General features: G+C 41.1%; 1 protein-coding gene and 1 long non-coding RNA gene across 2 annotated transcripts; one reads left to right on the plus strand and one right to left on the minus strand.

Annotated features, from left to right (window-relative positions):
* Positions 1 to 45: 45 nt before the first annotated feature.
* SIRT1 (sirtuin 1) lies at positions 46 to 17,979 on the plus strand. Its single transcript, XM_051800305.1, has 9 exons — positions 46 to 502; positions 2,843 to 2,959; positions 4,096 to 4,337; positions 5,532 to 5,684; positions 6,775 to 6,922; positions 8,611 to 8,690; positions 12,714 to 12,900; positions 14,252 to 14,806; positions 15,922 to 17,979. Exons 1-9 carry the CDS (start codon positions 61 to 63, stop codon positions 16,242 to 16,244), a joined length of 2,247 nt encoding a protein of 748 aa, XP_051656265.1. The 5' UTR covers positions 46 to 60; the 3' UTR covers positions 16,245 to 17,979.
* On the minus strand, positions 2,917 to 12,909 carry LOC127476890 (uncharacterized). Its single transcript, XR_007906764.1, has 4 exons — positions 12,799 to 12,909; positions 11,955 to 12,110; positions 4,843 to 5,703; positions 2,917 to 3,040 (listed from the first exon to the last, which is right to left on the minus strand). It is a non-coding gene; the product is annotated as an uncharacterized LOC127476890 (long non-coding RNA).
* Positions 17,980 to 19,028: the final 1,049 nt, after the last annotated feature.

Genomic DNA, 19,028 nt, shown 5'->3' on the forward strand with positions numbered 1-19,028 from the left:
GGGCGGGGGGACGAGGGGGGGGCCAGGCGCGAAGGGGGCGGCGGCTGCGGCGGCGCCAAGATGGCGGACGGGGACGCTGCGCCGCTCCGCCCGCGCGGCCCCGGCCCCGCCGGCCCCGCCGGCAGCGACAGCGCCGAGCCCGCGGCCAAGCGGCACCGCCGCGGGTCGGGCACCGCCCCGACCGCCCCGCGCCCCGACCGCGCCGCCGAGATACCGCTCGCGCCCGCCGCCGTGCCGGCCGAGCCGCCGGGCGAGGCGGCGGCCGCGGCGGCCGATGGCGGCCGGGCGGAGCAGGAGGACGGCGGCGGGGCGGCGGCGGCGCCGAGCGGCGCGGACAGCGGGGCCTGCCCGCGGGGCCTGCCCCGAGCGGAGCCGCCTCCGCGGCGGGAACGGGGGGAGGGCGCGGAGGCGGCGCCCGGCGAAGACGCGGCGGAGGCGGCCCCGGGCTGCGGGCGGGCGCAGTGTTCGAACGGGGCGGCCGCGGCGCCGGCCCCGCATCCCGGTGAGGACCGACCCCTCCCTCCTCCTCTCCCTCCTCCGCGGGTCCCTTCCCCCGCCCAGCGCCCGCCCGGGTGTCGCACGGCGTTGGGGTCATCATCGCCCGAGCCCGGCGAGCTGCTGCATCCATCGCTTCCCTACCCCTTCATCCCTGTCAGCTCCGATCTGTCGCTGTCAGCGCCTGCTGCTCCCTGTGCCGGGCTCCGCAGAGGCAGAGCGGCTCCGCTCCCATTCCTGAAAACATTTGTTTTGCTGTGTCGCTGGCAACGAATCATTAAAAACGAAAAACCATAAGCCCGGCTTCCTTTTCGTAATCTCTGCCGTGATAATAATTCTATTTCTGTTCCTTGGAAACTCGCACAGAAAGCACAGGAGCAGCAGTCTTGACCGGCTCTTTAAATAACTTTGAGTGACACTCTTGGTTAAGATTTCAGTGACTGTGACACGAAACTAAACTATAATCTTTCTAAAAAGTTTTCTTTCAGATAACGTTTTTAAGCGTACTGGTGGGGAGCATCAGTGTGAAAGCACCTCACATTGCAAACAGATTGGGTTTTGTTGTTGATGTTCATCTTGGCTTTTTTTTTTTTAGCAGTGCTTTGGAAAGACTTATTAAAAGGTATCAGACACTGCATTCTGCCAGTAAAGTCTTTACATTTTATCCTGGAATGCAGTTAAAGATATTTTTCCTTTAACTCGATAGTAAAACTCTACAGAAAAACTTCTGCCTTTGCAAGAGGAATGGACCTATAGGATAAATGAGGAACAGCCTCAGTATTTAAAAACTCCATTGGAACAGCGCAGACCAAAGCTGATGATCTCTTACCCGTGCCTTATGTGAAGCCTTTTTGCTCAGGTCCCTCTGATTCTCAGGCGTGCTTTGCTGTGACCGGCTTAGTTCTGGCCAGCATTATTCCCTCTCGCCCTTTGAGGAATCAAATTAATACACAGGGATTGTTACAAGTTAAACTTATGTTAGCCTGCTTGTATCTGTCACTGTTTCTTAAATCCCAGATACTGTGGCCTGTATGTGACAAGTCTTTCACAATGTAGCTTTGATTCTTTATACAGAAACCATAAAGGTCATTTTAGTTAAACTTGCACCTCACAGTTATTGATGTGTACTAATCCACGTTTTCCTTTTCCATAATGCTTAACGTGTTCACTGACATCATGCATAAGGAGGTGGAAGTGAAATGCTGTAAATTATGTAGATTAATAATACAGTAATGTCCAAGAGCACCTGTGGCCTCAGAAGAATAAGACAGCAAGAACACATAGCAAATTTATGTCCTCGACCTCTTTCTGTTCTAATCAGAATAAAGTATTTATGCCAAGAAGGAAAGGACAACATGACCTCTGAATAAAAAGATGTTGGTGTTTTGTGGTGTTCTTTATTTAAGAATCACATGAAGTAACAGCTAGTGTGGGGGGTTCTTAGATAAGAGACTGAAAACTGTTATAGTGATGCTTTGCTTGGAAGAGCATGACTGAAATTTGTTGTTCTTTGTTCATATCTTAGATTTTCAAAAAACTAAGCTACAGGTGCTGTGGCTATTTCTAATAAAGGAAATAATAAAAAGGTTTAGTAATCTAAATTCTAGTAAGCTGCTCAGGTTAGAATTCAGATTTCCTCTCCGATGTGGGCTCAGTAGCACATGCTGCAAGACAAGTGTCTCGTTCTCCTTTGGACTCCATGGAGATCCAGGATGGAGTTAGATTGAGTTACTCTGGCTTAAGGCCATAGGCTGAGCTGAGCTGACTGGCACTCTTAGCCAAACCCAGCTGCAGGGGCAAATGGATAAGATAAAATTAATGAAGGTGGTCCAAGGGAGCACATTTTGTATCATAACTGAAATAAAGTGGATATGTGGTCACCTGCAGCTCAGCTGCAAAGTAACACCCTCACAAAATTATGTAACTTGATTGCATCAAATGTGTATTTGTGGGTTTCTTTCAAAATGCTGTTAAAATGCTCTTAAAACCTAGTCAAAGATCAGTCTATACCCAGTTTTTCAATGACCTGAATGCAGTGAGAATTGTAAGAGAAAAGGATTTTTAATTATACTTTTGAAACATTTGGATTTTTTCTAAGATGCAATATCCATAATGCCCAACACTTTACAGAATGAAGTTTCACCAAGGTCAGCACCCAGCCCACCTTAGCCCAGCGTTAAGACGGCAAATCCTGCTGTGGCTTGAAAAGCATTTTCAGTGCCTGAGCAGCGACAGTGCTCATTGCAACCACATTTAAGGGCATCCAGTTCGAATTCCTGTGCTGTATTTAGTGATATACCTGTGCCCTTTGGTGGGGTGTAACCCTCCTGGCTGTGCTGTCTTGCAGATAACTTCCTCCTCAGCGATGAAATCATAGCCAACGGCTTTCACTCCTGCGACAGCGACGAAGACGACAGAGCCTCACACGCAAGTTCTAGTGACTGGACCCCAAGACCACGTATAGGTAGATGCCTGTATGATGTTCTTAGATGCTCTCTGCCTCTGAACAGTTACTTAATTCTCCCCAGAATGCAAACAATTTTATCTGTTGCAAAAAAAATTGGCAATTAGCGCTTCTGAGCAGCTTAGTGTTGTTTACTGTATCTGTATGCTATTTAAGGAGTTTAAAAATGAACCTGTTGAAACGTGCTGTATTTTGATTAAAATTGTCAATGCCTTGTTTTTTTACCTTGAGTAGAAATCCCACCATGATCCCTATTAAAAGCATACACAGACTCACTAAATTGAACTGATTTATGGCATACTCCTACCCTATTTATTTAGTATTCTTTAAGGAACAAGAAGATTCCTCTGTGATTTTAGGAGAGTGAGCCCTGCAGATTGACTGTGACATCAGTTTGGGAATTATTAGCCTGCATATATTTTGCACATTAGCAATAGAGAAATGTGGCCACTGGGAACTCTGTACAAAGTTCCTGCCTTGCACAGGGGCCAGATCTGTGAGGAACAGTGGTTTCCAGGGGGCAGTGGGGTTGGAACTTAGAGGTGTGATAATACCCACAGCATTGGTTCTGCCAGTATTGACAAGAATAGCTGCAAGGAAACACATTGTGAGAATACAATATTCCACTTAAAAGCTGCCCATGTGTTGCCTTTGCTGATCCCTCCTTATGGGATCACTGTTGGTACCTTTTGGGTAAATATTGTATAACATTTGTTTTCTTTATATGTAACTTGCCTTAGTGATAGCTATTTGAGTCCTGTCAGTTTAGGCTTTTAAGATGTACCTATTTTCCTTCTACAGCCCTAATCTTGAGTGTTTCTGGAAGGATTGATTTGATGGTGTTAGGAGGTCATGTCTGAAATAATTACTGTTAGATGATCAAAAGAAAAACAAATTCCATGGATTGCTGGGTCCTATTTGCCTATTAAAGTGATGGTTTATGGTACCACTGGAAGGTTATATCTATGTTTCTCGTCTCTTCAACTTATTCCTGTAAACACCAAATGTTGGGAAAATACAGATGAAGTCATAAAATGGAGATGCTTGTAGTAGCAAGCATTAATAAATGTAACAATGACCATAATCTTCTGAGTTACTTGAATCAGTTTTAAATTTTATTTTTTTAAATTTTTTAGGTCCCTACACTTTTGTTCAGCAGCACCTCATGTTGGGTACAGACCCACGGACGATTCTGAAGGACCTGCTGCCAGAAACGATCCCCCCGCCTGAACTGGATGATATGACTCTGTGGCAAATTGTGATAAACATCCTTTCAGAGCCACCAAAAAGGAAAAAAAGGAAAGATATTAATACCATTGATGATGCTGTGAAACTTCTACAGGAGTGCAAAAAGATAATGGTCTTGACTGGAGCTGGGGTATGTATTCCTGCAATGGCAGTGTGGGTTAAATACTTCCCTGCAGCATGCAGATGATGGGACTGTATCCCTGTGCTGGGGGGGAAGAGGAGGCACAGCTGGCCATGGGAAGGACTGGAGCTCAAGCTGGGAATTACACCATTTCTCCTAACAAAAAATTACTGGACATTTAAACTCTTAAACAGTTGCTTTCATGCAAAATAGTTATGGAATAAGAACCTGTCCAGAACATTTTCTATCTAGTCATTTTTTCATTTCAAACAAAGGTAATGATTTTTTAAATAAAATCTCAGTGGATCTCTTAAAATACCAGGTGGAACTCGAGGGAATAGAAGAACAGGACTTGAAAATTTAAAAGAGTTGGCAGGGGGAGGATCATAAGGAGAGTTTGATCAGATTTCAGTAGACTGTTACTTTTAGTATGTGCTGCTCTATGATGGGAACAAGGTTTCTCACTGTTTTACTAAAGAATGCTTCTGAACTATTGCACATTTGCAGCTCTTACCTGTGTACCAGATCATTTTTTGCTTCTGTTGTTCACACACACATGGTATGACACAATTCAGATCAGTTTTTCAAAGAGCACTGCTGTTCTTGTTACCCAGTCTTGCTGTCTTGCTCTCTGTACTTTCATACACCTGTTTCTCCTCCTCTTCCCATGGTATTTTGAGGTAGTCTGAGACAATAATATTAGTCCTTATTGACTACTACAATGCTTTGATAAACAATATTTATTAATAAACAATTTTTATCAAAAGAGGTTTATCCTTCAAAAGTAAGAATCTATTGTGTTACTGTGTTAGCACGAAAAAAAAATAAAAAATATCAACCATCTTGTCTAAGCCTGAGCTGGCAGATGAGTGAATGCTTACTAAAGAAATTTAATGCAACAATATTCAAAACTTTTGTTCACATTTTACAAAACTTCTAGTGGTAAACGCAAGTGGTAAACAAACTTTGTTTCTGTGCTGCTTCTCCTGCTTCTGGTTTGGGAATTGTTATACTGTCCCCCCACTCTCCAAAAAAAAAAAAGAAAAAAAAGGAAAGAAAAATAAATACAGAGAACCCAGAGTGGTTTTGTTCTTAATGTCTCTGAGCATACAGAAGTGTGGGTTCCCAGAGTTTCTATCACAGCAGCTCTTTATAGCCCTATATGTAGTTTCACTTACTTCAGATTGCAAAACTGTGTTTCAGGTGTCTGTGTCTTGTGGAATACCTGACTTTAGATCCAGAGATGGCATCTATGCACGCCTTGCCGTAGACTTCCCAGACCTTCCAGATCCTCAGGCAATGTTTGATATAGAATACTTCAGAAAGGATCCCAGACCCTTCTTTAAGTTCGCAAAGGTATGGTTTTCCAACAGTTCTTGGCCAGCAAAGACGGATAACAAGATTAAAATGCATAAAGCAGATATAAAACTAGAAGTATTTAGCAACATTCTCTTTTTTTTATTATTCTTTAAGCTTATTTTTACTGTTCCTGTTGGAAGTTCATGATACACACAGCCATTCTAGATAGTTGAAAAGATATTAGTGATATTAAACACTTTCAAAAGCAGTAAGTACATCTCCTAGACAAGAAGGAATTGTAGAAGCTGTAGTCATATGTGAAACAAAAAAGCCCCATTGCATAAAGTCTGCAATTTCCTTGGAACAAAACAAAATCAAACCCAAAATACAAGAATTTCTACAGGACCAGTAAGGACTTGTGAAAATCAGTCACCACTAGTTGTGCTCACTCGTCCTTCCCTTTGCTCACAATTTTTACTACTGCTCTGTTACATTACAAAGATTGAAAAAGAAAACCCAATGCATTCTCTGCAGGCTTCCTATCCAGATAACCATATTTTGATGCTCATTAATATAATCAGTTCCTTCATTTTTTAATATTAAAAAGCACACACACACACCTAGAACCACGAAAAAGCCCCCCCAAAGACCACAAAACAAAAAAATGCCATAGCAAGCAAAAATATCAACATACTTGAAGCCTGTCTATACATAGGTTTTGCCAGAAAAGCCCAAATCCAATTAAGCTGATAATTTCTTTTTTAAACTTTTTAAATCCTCCTTCTCCTGTCCATCAGAATATGTGTTTCTGTTTACAAACATTGATGTTACTTGACATTTCAAAAGGAAAACAAAGCTTTCCTATTCCAGAATTATCAAAACCAGAAAGAGATCTAAACGTTGCTTTTATGCTGTGTAAAGAACAAAATACCAACTTGCAAGGAGCAGTTCATCTCGATGTGATCAGGAGCTGAGCTGTGGAAAGAGGGGTTGGATCCAGAGCAATGGGAAGGTGCCCAGGGAGTGACAGCATGAACTGCTGACGTGATCAGTGGTGGCAGGTTTAGCTCAGTGTGAAATGCTGCCGTTAAAATAAAGACACCGTGTATCTCTCTGCACTTCTCTAACGTGCTTCTGAATTCCCTAGGAAATCTATCCGGGACAATTCCAGCCGTCTCTCTGTCACAAGTTCATAGCTTTGATGGATAAAGAAGGAAAACTACTTCGCAACTATACTCAGAACATAGACACACTGGAACAGGTTGCAGGAATCCAAAGGATAATACAGTGTCATGGTTAGTGGGTTTAGTTTCACTTATTGTACATGTAGGAATGGTTCTGACTGGTGCATGGGACAAGGTAACTGCTGTTGGAATTTAACTTTTTTTCCCTTGAATTCCTGTCTCTTGCCAACAAACATTCTGCTTTTAAAATGTTGAAATTTCTTTTTGGGTAGCTGAAGTATTTAAATCAGAAGCGTTTCAAATGGGAATACTTCTTTCAGAAGTTGAGCTTGGTAAACAGTGGTCTCTGTGTATCAGTGAAGATCCACATTCTGTTTGCACAAGCTTAGACCCCATAACTTCTAAACTGCATTTGGTGCTTCTTGATCTGTATAAGAACATAGCGTGGAAATCAGTCTTGTCACAGGTCCCTCTCACTGCCTGTCAATGAAATGGGAGTCTGGCTGTTACCTGACTCTTTATTTAGGTTACATTCCACTGAAATCTTGAAATATCCTGACACTTCAGTGACTTCACCTCAGGTATAAAACACTGTGAATTAATCACCAGTTCAGGTGAACTGAAGATCATCTTGTTTCAGTGTCACCCACACTGTAACTATGATGCCAAATGAAGTGGAGTCGCTTCAGTTGCTCAATAGGCTTTCCATTTCCAAGGACTTGCATATGTCAGGCTGAAAGTCCAAAGATTCATTTTTAAGGAAAGGATGCAGAAAATAAGTTGTTAAAGGGCATGTTTGGATCATTTAGTAAACTTCTGGCAGATGAATTATCTAAAAACAGTGTTGTCCTGTTTGTAAGGCACATCACTGCTCAAGCTCCTCATTTTTCTGGTTGCACCCTGCAGTGATGAGATTGCAGACCATCTTTAGTGTATGTCCTCTGTAAGGTGACTTTAAATTAAATAGATTCTTTAAAAACATGCTATGCACTTTGAGATTTTGAGGCCTTTGGAAATTAGTAAAGGTTGTTTCGAGCACATCAAGCTTTATCAGACATACAGTTGCTGCTCTTTACCAAATGATCTTTGACTAAGTGTTTCAGAGAAACTGAAACACTTATGTAAGGCTTAATACACTTAATACTGCTGTATTTATTCTGCCTTTTTTCTCTGCCTGTGGCAATGGCAAGTTAATCGTGAGTAGTTAAAAAGGAACCTTGCAGTGATTTGGGGACTTCACACGTGAACCTTTGGACCCATTTCTCACTGCAGACGTACAGTAAAGTTTCTGCTATGAAAATTGGTGTCTGAGATGCATTTTCTGAATTTAAAATGGCTCTTGCATTCAACCAATACATCTGGAATTAGACTGTATTCCTTGCCACTGCTGTAGCTGAGCATTTGGAGGCCATGGCCTGCTGGCTATGCATGGCTTGTGCATGGGGCAGCAAACTTGTTGGTCAAGTCCTTCTGATGTGAAAAGTAATTCACAAGTGGGTAGCAACAGATGCCTCAGAGAGGGTTAGGTCTGCTAGCCTGACAAGCATGTCCCTAACATGCTGTATAAAGGTCTGAATTATTACTTTAAGCTACTCTTAAAACAAGATTTCTGCTGGCTAACATCTAGAAGAACAAATTTTAGTGTTACAAGTATCTCCATAATTTTACATTCCTTTTTTTAATGCTAGATTTCTGTAGCACTGCAATATAACAGCCTTTGTGTCAAAACAGCCTGGGCAAAAAGACCAAATCCGAATGACTGAAAACCCTGATTCTACCATACTGGTTTTTTCCTTCAGGTTCCTTTGCAACAGCTTCCTGCCTGATCTGTAAATACAAAGTTGATTGTGAAGTTGTTCGAGGAGATATTTTTAATCAGGTAAAAAATTCACTCTAACTCACTGCATCTTTCTAATAAGTAAGTAAAACTTACTTTTCTCTCAAAACACCAAACCCCAAAATATCACACTGGGATTGCTTAAAAGATCTGCTTCTAGAAGGCTCCATATCTTTGCATATTCAGAGAATTTTAGCATTTCCTCTGGTATTTAAAAGTACGCTAAAATACTGTACTGCAAAAATCAGAACAAACCTTAAGAGTCTGTTTTTAATGGCACCTCTGAGAAAAGCAGAGGCTAAATGGTAAGTAGTAGAAACTTGGATTTATATTTGTTTTGTGTTAACCTGAACTCACAGTCACACAGAGAAAGCAATCTTAGCCTTTTATAACATTGGCTGCTCTTTGAGCATTTACCTGGGTTAAAAATGTGTTTAAACAGCAGCTGATGCATGGAGAGATTGCTAAGCACAGAGCAGGTGCTGAGCAAGGATGAAATGAGGTGCTGGATGTTGCTTTCTGGGACTCCTGGACTGTTCCATAGTCCGAACTCCCCCTGTGTGGGTGTGAAGTGCCCTGGAGCCATGCAGGAGCTGGTTCTGTTCTGTCAGAGCAGATGAACCTTTGACTTGGCAAGACCCTCTTTGCCTTCCTTCCTCTTCTTTTGAAGGAAAGAGGTGATGGTTCTGTGATCAAAAAGATCTTGTTTATACAAATGAAAGGGGACTCTTCCTGCAGGCTTGTATGTTTTTGATAAATGCTCTAGAGTCCACATTTGCAACTTTAGATGAGAAACGTGGAAGGGATGTAAATCCTTCAGGTATTACATTTAAAATGGAGCTCAATGAAAGCATTTCAGAAGAGTTGTTTGAGTTAAAGCTTTGAGAAAGGTGAATCTCATAAGCCTGAAGCCTTTTAACACTGAAATATTGGATGTGAAATATAGTTTTCTTTGTTATTAAGAATATTATTTTTGAGAACTTTTTATCTTACAGAAAAAAAGGCTTTGCCTTCAAAGCCAGCTGGCTGGAGTTTAGGTTTTCTTCCTCTTAAGCATGTTGTAATTTTCTGTTTGGATTGTTAGTCTACTTTTCCAAGCACCACTTGAACCATTGGGTGTTCCTCTGCTGAACCAAACTTGTGCCAGGGGTCAGGAATGGCAGTGCCAGGCAGTGGAGAGGAGCAGCCTGTAGCAATTCTTCTGCCTGATGGGCCCAAAGAGGGTTCTCTCTCGCAAGATGAGCCTCAAGGAGCTTCTTACACTCAGTCTCTCAGCCCTAATCTTGCAGTACTGTTGCCAGGTACATCTTCCCAGGGCAGGCCCTGGCTGTGATACTGAACTATTTTCATAATGCAAATAAATATGGGTATTGCTAAATACAATTTCACAAAATAAGAAATAGAGCAATTGAAAGAAAACATGTCTTTCCTCCTTTATGCCTGAAAAAAAATTCCATTTACCATCATTATCTTTATTCCATAGCCCGCATTTCTCAAAGTGCTATGCAGCATCTTTGTCTGTTGCCTCTCTAAAATGCAGAATTTGGTTCCTGATGTATCAAAGGAAGCCTTTTCTGTACTTAGGAAACAAAACACTGCTCATTTCAACAGCTCTGTTCTCTAACAAATCCTCCTTGACAAAAACGGTTTTGGCTCCTGGCTCCCAATGGATAGTCCAGGTTCTAGTCTCTGCTGTCCTCCACAACTTGGAAGTTCAGCTATATATGGCCCTAGGTCCTTAGTTTTCCCTAGAAATACTTGTCCTTTGCTCTGGTCCATCCCCTGATGGCCATAACTGCTTCACAAGGAAGTGAGTCTGGCCAACATCTTTCTGCCAGGAGAATTGTTTGAGATCATCTGTTTAGACAAATGCTGCTCTTCTTTCATTTGCCCCTTTGGAGATACAGTGCTGTAGAATGATTCCCTCTCATCCTTCTGGATGAGAAACAGCAGCAGAACATCCAAGGAAAACAACTGTCAGTCACTTCCAAAAATATCACTTTTACTTTTGGCTATTTTTGGCAGCTTCAAGAACTGGTAAAAGGGTCTCAGATTTAGGAGGAAAGGGCCCAAGAAGTGGAAAGCACACACCAGTTTTTGGCTATTCTTAAGCCAGTGTAATCTTTATTAATCTCACTTTTGATATATGGGTAACATCAACAGTGAGAAACTCCATTTCTCTTCAGTTAGAGAAATGCATCAGCAGAGATGGTGGGGGTTTGGGGGAGCTGCTTCTGCATGAAAAGAGGACCCTATTAGAGGCAACTGAATGGCCAGTTTTGTAGCTTTAACTTCTTGGTATCAATTTCAGCTCTTGGAATAAATCTCCCCCTTTACTGATGACCTCTTGAGGATTAGCAGAGAAAAGCTGGTGAGTAGAGTAGTGTTGAAATGCATTTAGGGGTCATTACAGCGACTCGGATGATTTCAATAGGGACAGAGATCCACTAAGTCTCAAGTCACTGGACTTGCTGTGAGAAATGATGGAAACAAAGTTAGTATTACTTGGTCTTTTTAAATCAGAAGTCAGAGGTCTTCATTTTATCTTCCTCCTAACACAGAGCAAATTATTTACCCTCCGTAACCTTCCGAAAGTGCAAAGGCATCACTGACATCAACAAAAGAGATAGCAGGGGGAAAGCTTAAGAAAAGTATAAGCTGTTTGTATAAGCTTTTTTCCTAATATGTAAAGATCTGAGGAAAAAGTTCAATATTCATTCTAGCCATCTGCTCCTTTTTGGGGAATTCTTTAGTTGGTTTCCCTTAAGTGTGGGGTTACTGGATGCTATTTAGCTTGGGTACAGGGTGAAGGTTTCCTCTAGCTCTTGTGCCATATTGCTTCTTAGGCATCCCTCCCACAAGGTTTCTTTATTCAAAGACTTAAATTTTGGGAAAGGTCCTTTGACACTAGAGAAAGGCCTTCTACTTGTGATGTTTTCTCATTTGGAGAGTATTGTCTTCTGTCCCACTGCAGGCATCCATAGAACTAATTCTTTGATTTAAACTTTCTACATTCTATATTATTTTTTTCTGCAGCTGTTCTCTGTACAAGAGGGACTTCTTGTGCAATTAAATGTCAGTTATCAGATATTTTCCTATTACAGTGGGTAATATACATCTCTTTACACCTTTATAGCTCTAATTTATAGGTTGTGGTGATTGCTATAGGATTGCAGCTATATTTAGCTCCTTAGATTTATTCTGGAGCATCATATTTTAACACTATGGCTGAGAAGACTTGAGCTATTAAAAGGGAAATTGCTGAGTAGTAATTGAAGTATTGTCTGTAGCAGATCTATCACTCACCTTCTTGCTTCTCTTCTCTCTGAAAAAGTCTTAAGATAAGAAAGAGTTGAAAGAGGTCCCAAAGATCAGAAAACCCTCTGCTTTCAGGAGGAAAGGGAGTCTATTCTCCACAAACATAACTCTCATCCACTTCTGTCAGCAAATGAGGATTCTGCTCTGTTTTTGGAGGAATTGGAAAAGTTTTAAATGGAGACCAAAGAAAAGTTCTGTCCTGTTCTCATCCTGTCTGCTTTTAGCCAGCTGCCTGTCCTCTTCTTGTCCTGTCTGCTTTTAGCCAGCTGCCTGCCACAGTGCCCTGTTGCTTTGTGTGTATAACACTCATGCCCCTTTGGAGGAGAAACTAGAGATAAAACTCTACAATAGACTGAGAAGGAAGGGCTTTGTTTTGAATGGAAAGTGACAGGGAAACCTAAGTTTTTGCTCTGATTAAACCAAGGAAAATACATTCCTATCAAATGGGAGGGGATTGCCTGTTGGTGCTGAGCATGACTTCTGGACTTCGGCTTAATTGTCAGATAAGACCTGTGCTGTAGATCTGCCTGGTTTCTCCCTCTTTATTCCTGCTGTAGCTTTGTTTCCCTCTGCAGTTGCTGCAGGCTAGAGTAAGGAATGTACTTGTCTGTACATCCACAGAAAAACGGGATGAGGAAATATCACTGAAACTTCCCTGTCTTTTGCCAAGTCTCTGTGAAATGCCTAAACCTGACATTTTCCAAGGCACAGCCTCGTCCTGCAGTAACAGGTGGTGTTGTGGTGCAGGTTGTGCCCCGATGCCCCAGGTGCCCCCCCGACGAACCCCTCGCCATCATGAAGCCCGATATCGTGTTCTTCGGGGAGAACTTACCCGAGCAGTTCCACCGGGCCATGAAGTACGACAAAAATGAAGTTGATCTCCTCATTGTCATCGGGTCTTCGCTGAAAGTAAGACCAGTAGCATTGATTCCAAGTAAGTGACTATCTCTGGTAGTATTTTCTTCCAAAAATTTGAATCAAAAGTGAAATTCTCAGTTAGGAGCTGAGAAGCTAAGGAACACATTCGGCTTGATTCAGTGAGGGAACTTGATTAAGCATCAAGTAAGATGAAAGCTGCTTGCCTATGTAAAGCTGAAATGCAGAATAGAGAAAGCAGCAAATTCTAAGTGCTTTTGCTATACTCCAGGTAGATCTCAAGGTAATGAAATGATAATCTGAAAAAGTACTCTTCTGAAACTTGAATGACTTTGTTCTAAGACTCAATTAATTTCTCTCCCTGCTTGCAATATGCTTCCATAATTACTTGAAAGATTTAGAAAGGAGTCATCTCAAAAGACCTAAATGGAGTATCAAAAAAATCAGATCAGGCACATTAGGTATGTGAGTTGTAGCTTATTTTAAAGTCACTATTAAGTGGCACACAGTGGGCATAGTATAGCGTGTCACCACTTGCGTCCTTAGCTTTTAAAGTGATGTGGAAAAACATCTCTGCTAATATATGTTACAGGAAAATGCCTTTCAGGAAGGCTGAGAAATTACCATTACAGGTGATTTATTTGTCTACTGAGTGAAAGACTTACTGGTACTAAAGAAATTCTCTTCACATGTAAGCCTGAGAAGGACATGTGCTTAGCATCTGCTAACTGGGACCAGTAACTCACCCATGGCCTTTGCAGGAACAGCCTTTTCACTGTACAAGAGGCAGAGCCCAGTGTTTAGGCTGATGGGAATTGCATAAGGACTGGAAAGTTTCCCTCTGCTATACAAATCACTGCTCTTTCTGTGCCTTAGAAGTGGATTTCATTAGTTTGGTCTGTGAGGAGTCCATGCTAGGTCATCAAACCTCGTGGGTTTGGGAAGCCTAAATGTCAGAAATGGGTTGAACAACCCTGTACAACCTGGAAATATTTTGACTTAATTAAGGGGGTGTAATTTACCATTGGTATATTCCTCATGTTCACTTAAGTAATAAAGCAAATGCACGAAATCAACATAATTATAAGAGATTATGGTACTAATTTTAATCTTTAACACTTGACCAAACATTACTAGAGTCATTATTTCTGTGCATGTGTTTCTCAATGATTGAGGAATATTAACTGGAAAAAACAGGAAGAAAAATATTGTCTAAGCAGGCTACAGTGGGCACTGGACCTCAGACTGCTGCTGTTAAATTTGGGATTTGCTTGGCTTCTTCCTCATCTGGCTATTTTGGTCCTGTTTCAAGGGAAGGTAAAGAGAAGCCTGAGGAATCAAGCTTTCTAAGATCTCTGCTGAAAGTAAAACTGGAGTGACTCCCTTTGAATTCTCTTTTCTGTGCACAGGTTCCATCCCCCATGAAGTGCCTCAGATCTTGATTAATAGGGAACCTTTGCCTCACCTACACTTCGACGTGGAGCTTCTCGGAGACTGTGACGTTATTATTAATGAATTATGTCAAAGGCTGGGTAGTGAGTACACAAAACTTTGCTACAACTCGGTAAAACTTTCAGAAATAACAGAAAAGCCTCCACGACCGCACAAGGAGCTCGAAGTGCTCTCGGCTGAGCTACCGCCTACCCCTCTGAACATTTCCGAAGGTTCCAGCTCACCAGGAACTCCACCAGATACTTCAGTGGGGTCTTCAGAACACCCACCTGAATGTAAGGTAGAAAACTGTGAGCTTGCCTCCGAAACTAAAGGGACCTGCTCAGAGGAGAAGCTTCAGGACACACAGACGTCGTCAGAAAACCCCGAAAATCCTGCTAGCGAGCAAATGAACTCTGAAACAATGAAGGAAAATGGATCTAACAACGGAGAAAATAAGGAAAAGAATGAAATATTGAAGAAGTGCTGGGTAAACAGATCTGCAAAAGAACAGATTAGCAAAAGGCTGGATGGTAAGTGTTAAGTCATTTCAGTATTTTGCATTTTTTTGGAAGAGATGTCTATGCTAGACTTACTTCAAAGCAATAAATAAGTTACTCTTGAGGGAGTAAGTGGGTGGTTAGTTTTGTTCAGACAAGTGTCTACATAACTCTCATTGTACCATTTATTTCTTTTGGAGAAGCCGATAGGAAATGGTTTTTGTATTTCATAATAGGTTTTACAATCAGTGATTACATCCTTACCTAAAAGATCAAAGTTTAGGAGGCTGAAGGTAAGTATCAAAAAATAAATCCATTTCTAGCACTTTGAAACGCATTTTCAGAAAAACTGGTTTGATCCTTGGGTGTTCAGAAGCTACTCACAGCAGGTCATGATTTGGTATGGCAGTAGAGCTGACAGATGAAGCCATGACAGCAGCTGAAAGCAAGTCTCACAGCTGGAGTGAGGCACATTTTGAAGGAAACTTTAGGCTTTCCAGGAAAGCCCTCCAATCTCTTAACTGATGTGAGGGGTTAGGTATGAAATTGCAATGTTCCAGAGCAAAGGCTGGTTTCAAACTTTGTCACATATTCTGTGCAGGGGGTTCCCATTCTGTCATGGGTAATGGAAATCTAGCTGTGAATATTCCCCATGAAAAAACACTGACTGACACTTGTTAATGTAATAATTTTGAGGTGGAGTGGTGTCACCTGGGGTAACGTTAAGCATGTAACAGTTTGCTATCTGCCCCAAGGTTCATTCCACAGTCAGTGGAGGGATGTCTGCCCTCCAGCAGCTGAATCATCTCCTCTGTGTTAGACATCTCTCTTACAGTGGGATGATTCCTGCTTGCAGTGCCTGTTCTGATGAAAAAAGCTGCTAAACATTAAGTATAAATGCTCTTTGGTGTCAAAAGGATGGGGGAGAAGGAACACTGAGCTTTCCAGTGAAGCACTTGTTTTGTGCTTTGTAATAAACACAGATACACTGACATAAATGCTTTTCTTGTGTCATCCCATCTGTCAGTTAAGCTTCACTGTGGAAAATGAAAACACATATATGCAGATACCTTCTAAGCAGAAGTCTGCCAGATCCCGTGTGAATCATTTACCTGAGCCTTTTGTTGAGTGTTGGAATTCTGTTTCAGGTACTCAGTATCTGTTCCTGGCACCCAACCGCTACATTTTCCACGGTGCTGAGGTTTACTCCGATTCCGAGGACGACATCATATCTTCCAGCTCCTGTGGGAGCAGCAGCGAGAGCGGCTCGTGTCGCAGTCAGAGCTTGGATGTGGAGGACGAGAGCGAGATCGAGGAGTTCTATAACGGCATCGAGGACGAGGATGCTCCCGACAGGGAGGAGGAACCTGGCTTTGGGGAAGAGGGAGCCGAGCAGGATGAATCGGCAGCCGATGGATCAGCCTATACAAATGAAGCTGCAGGGACTGAACATCCAAGCAACGCGTTGTAAAGTGATCATTGACTGGTTACAGGAACTTTCCACCAGCATTAGGAGCTTTGGCATGTCAGAATGAATGTTTACGTCTGAATTTAGAGCAACAAAACCATAAGGATGTAGTGTTTATAAATAACTAAAACAGATTTTCATGCTTAGTTTTTTACCTTTTTCAATAAAAATCTATTACTGCGCACTCAACACTAACTCATCTTTTTTTTAAGGTACCAGGATTATCTAAACAACTGTCACTGTTCACTTTTAAGTTCATCTGTCCAATCAGGCATCCATGTATATAATACATATTTTTGCTTAATAAATTTCAGCTTATATTATTTTTAAACCGTTTTGAAAAAGCCATTGGAATGTTAAACTAATATAAAGGGAACAGCTAATTTAGACCAAAGAATGGTATTTTCACACCTCTTGCTTTGTAACACTTTGGTTTATTTAAAACCTTCTTATGCTTCTGCTAAACCTTTCATTCACGCCTAGTCTGTCATTAAACACTGGCATTTTCTAAGACCTACTGTGGCAGCTAATTTTTTTTTTTGCTTTTGCAGTTACTTTGTATGTTTGAGACATACTTAAATGCGAGCAGATAGTGAAATGGAAACAAGACAGGGAGTATTTGAGGAATCCAATGTTTTTTAGACTGATCAAGAAGTGCTGTGAAAATGCTTAGGTTGCTGAATTAATACTTCCTGGGGACACGAAGCGATGTTGACACTGGCTCCTTAGCAATTAGAATCTGGCATTTAAACAAAAAGGATCCCCCCAGTAGGAGTCTGTCACGCTGGGTACAGCAGTCACATCTAGGGTAGCTTGCATTATAAATAGCATTTGATAAATTGCCAAGGCTCTAATGTGGAAGCAGAGTTCAGAACAGCGTTTCTACCAGCACGTGAGAAGGCACAAAAAATTAAGCTTTTCCTTTGTACTTGATGCAACAAAACCAGGAGAAACTGCCTCAACTACCCAGAGCCTCCATTTACGCTGCCAAGTGGCTCAGCATGGATTAACAACCTGCTGGTCTGAGGTCTCAGGCTGGGAAAGTCATTTCCCAGCTGCTGTAGCTCCACCTTGCATATGGAAAGCAAAGCAGCTTCTCCCATTCTGATGTCTCAAGTGCTAGGCTGCCTTAAAACTGGGTGTTGCAAATGTTCATGTGCTGATTGTTTCCAAGCCTTTAGAGCTACTTTGTAAAGTTGCACAGTGCAGTAAATGAAACAGGATTTTTCTATAAACCACTTTTTCAACATTGGCCCAAATGAACTCTAAAATGTAGATTATTCATATACTTTGCTTTAATATTTATTACATTTTGGAAGATGTATAGTAGCTGTTCTTGGAACATAAGATACATCAGTTAATAAATATTTAAGAACAGCCTCCTGTATTCATCGGGAAATGCTGGCATGTTGTCTCATTGTCCAAATTTAACACAGCTCTTATTTGGCTACACTAAAGAATGCAATATGTTTAGTTTTCACTTGCATGTCACAATGTATTAGTTTGTGCTCTAGGAGATATTTTAAATTGAAATACTTTGTTTTAAATTATTTTTACAGTGAGGATTGTTTTCTGCTCTTTTATATTGTATATAGTGTCTTTTATGTAATCTACTGGCATATGTTTTGTAGAAGACTGTTTAAAATGACTGGCTATCTTCCTGCAACTTTTGGAAATACAAAACCAGTGTTTTATACTTGTACACTCTGTTCTAAAGTCTATTAAAACTGTCATTTGATTCCTGGTTTCTGTTAATTTCTAGTTATATCTTAAAAACAAAGATGCCCTATAAAGTCAAGGTATAATCCCAGCTAATGGAAGGCATTACAGAGGAAATGCTTTTCCCATCTGGCCCATGAGCAAAGAAAAAGCCTGAATGAAGTTCTGCATTTTGTTCTGGCTTGTGTCTTTGCCAATGTTATCTGAACAGTAGAGGAACCCTAAACTGTAATCACAGAGTCACAGAATATTCTGAGTTGGAAGGGACCCACAGAGATCATCGAGGCCAAATCTCAGGGTACAGTATGTTCCCTTACTCCTCCATTTCACACATTGCCCTTCCCCCTCAGTGAAGATGTTGACTTTCAATAATACTCACAACAATAACAAGATAAATGCTGAGAATGAGGAAACATTTGCTATCACAGCTTTTTGTCATTCTTAAGTACTCAACACGTCACATGAAATTCATCTGGAAGCATGGAAGAGCATGTTCAGGTACAGCTGTGATTTGTATAATCTCAATAAAGGAGATAACTTATTTTTCTCATAATTTGCATTACTACTATAGAAAAGCATCTTAGCCCTTATTATTTATATTAAACAGATGCACTGAAAAAAAGCAAAGTACAAGCATTTGTTTAATAAGTCATTCCCTAGTCCCCTTCCAGTCTATTTCGATACATTAGACACAATAATGACCTTGCAAAAGTATTTCAAGTGACGGAAAAGAAGTCCATATTTTAAAATCTTGTCATAATTATTTCTTTATAGCCATTTATTTTCTAGGAGTCTGTCTTGAATCCAGTAAATTTTTAATTAGTATTTTCGATTATGGAAAATACATAATGTTTTTAAATGCATGTGACAGCAAAGGGTCAGAAAACATCCAATTAAGAAGGGCTATAAAAGTATAAAATTCTAATGAAACCAGCATTCAGATTCAAATTGGAAAACTCAGAAAAGTTTGAAAAAAGGAAGACACACCGAGTACCTCGAGTTTCAGTATCTATGCTTAAATATCAAACCAGAACAGTCCAACTGAAAAGGAGTTGCATTTATTTGCAT

The sequence above is a fragment of the Manacus candei genome, unplaced genomic scaffold, assembly GCF_025592945.1.
Source record: "Manacus candei isolate 608988 ecotype Guabito, Panama unplaced genomic scaffold, ASM2559294v1 h1tg000050l, whole genome shotgun sequence".
Taxonomy (NCBI): domain Eukaryota; kingdom Metazoa; phylum Chordata; class Aves; order Passeriformes; family Pipridae; genus Manacus; species Manacus candei.

Excerpts from the sequence above, each read along its gene's own strand:
- SIRT1 (XM_051800305.1), top strand. The coding sequence starts at position 61 with ATGGCGGACGGGGACGCTGCGCCGCTCCGCCCGCGCGGCCCCGGCCCC. Across the intron at positions 503-2,842 it reads GGCGCCGGCCCCGCATCCCG|ATAACTTCCTCCTCAGCGAT; the intron begins GTGAGGACCGAC and ends GCTGTCTTGCAG. Across the intron at positions 6,923-8,610 it reads AAGGATAATACAGTGTCATG|GTTCCTTTGCAACAGCTTCC; the intron begins GTTAGTGGGTTT and ends TTTTTCCTTCAG.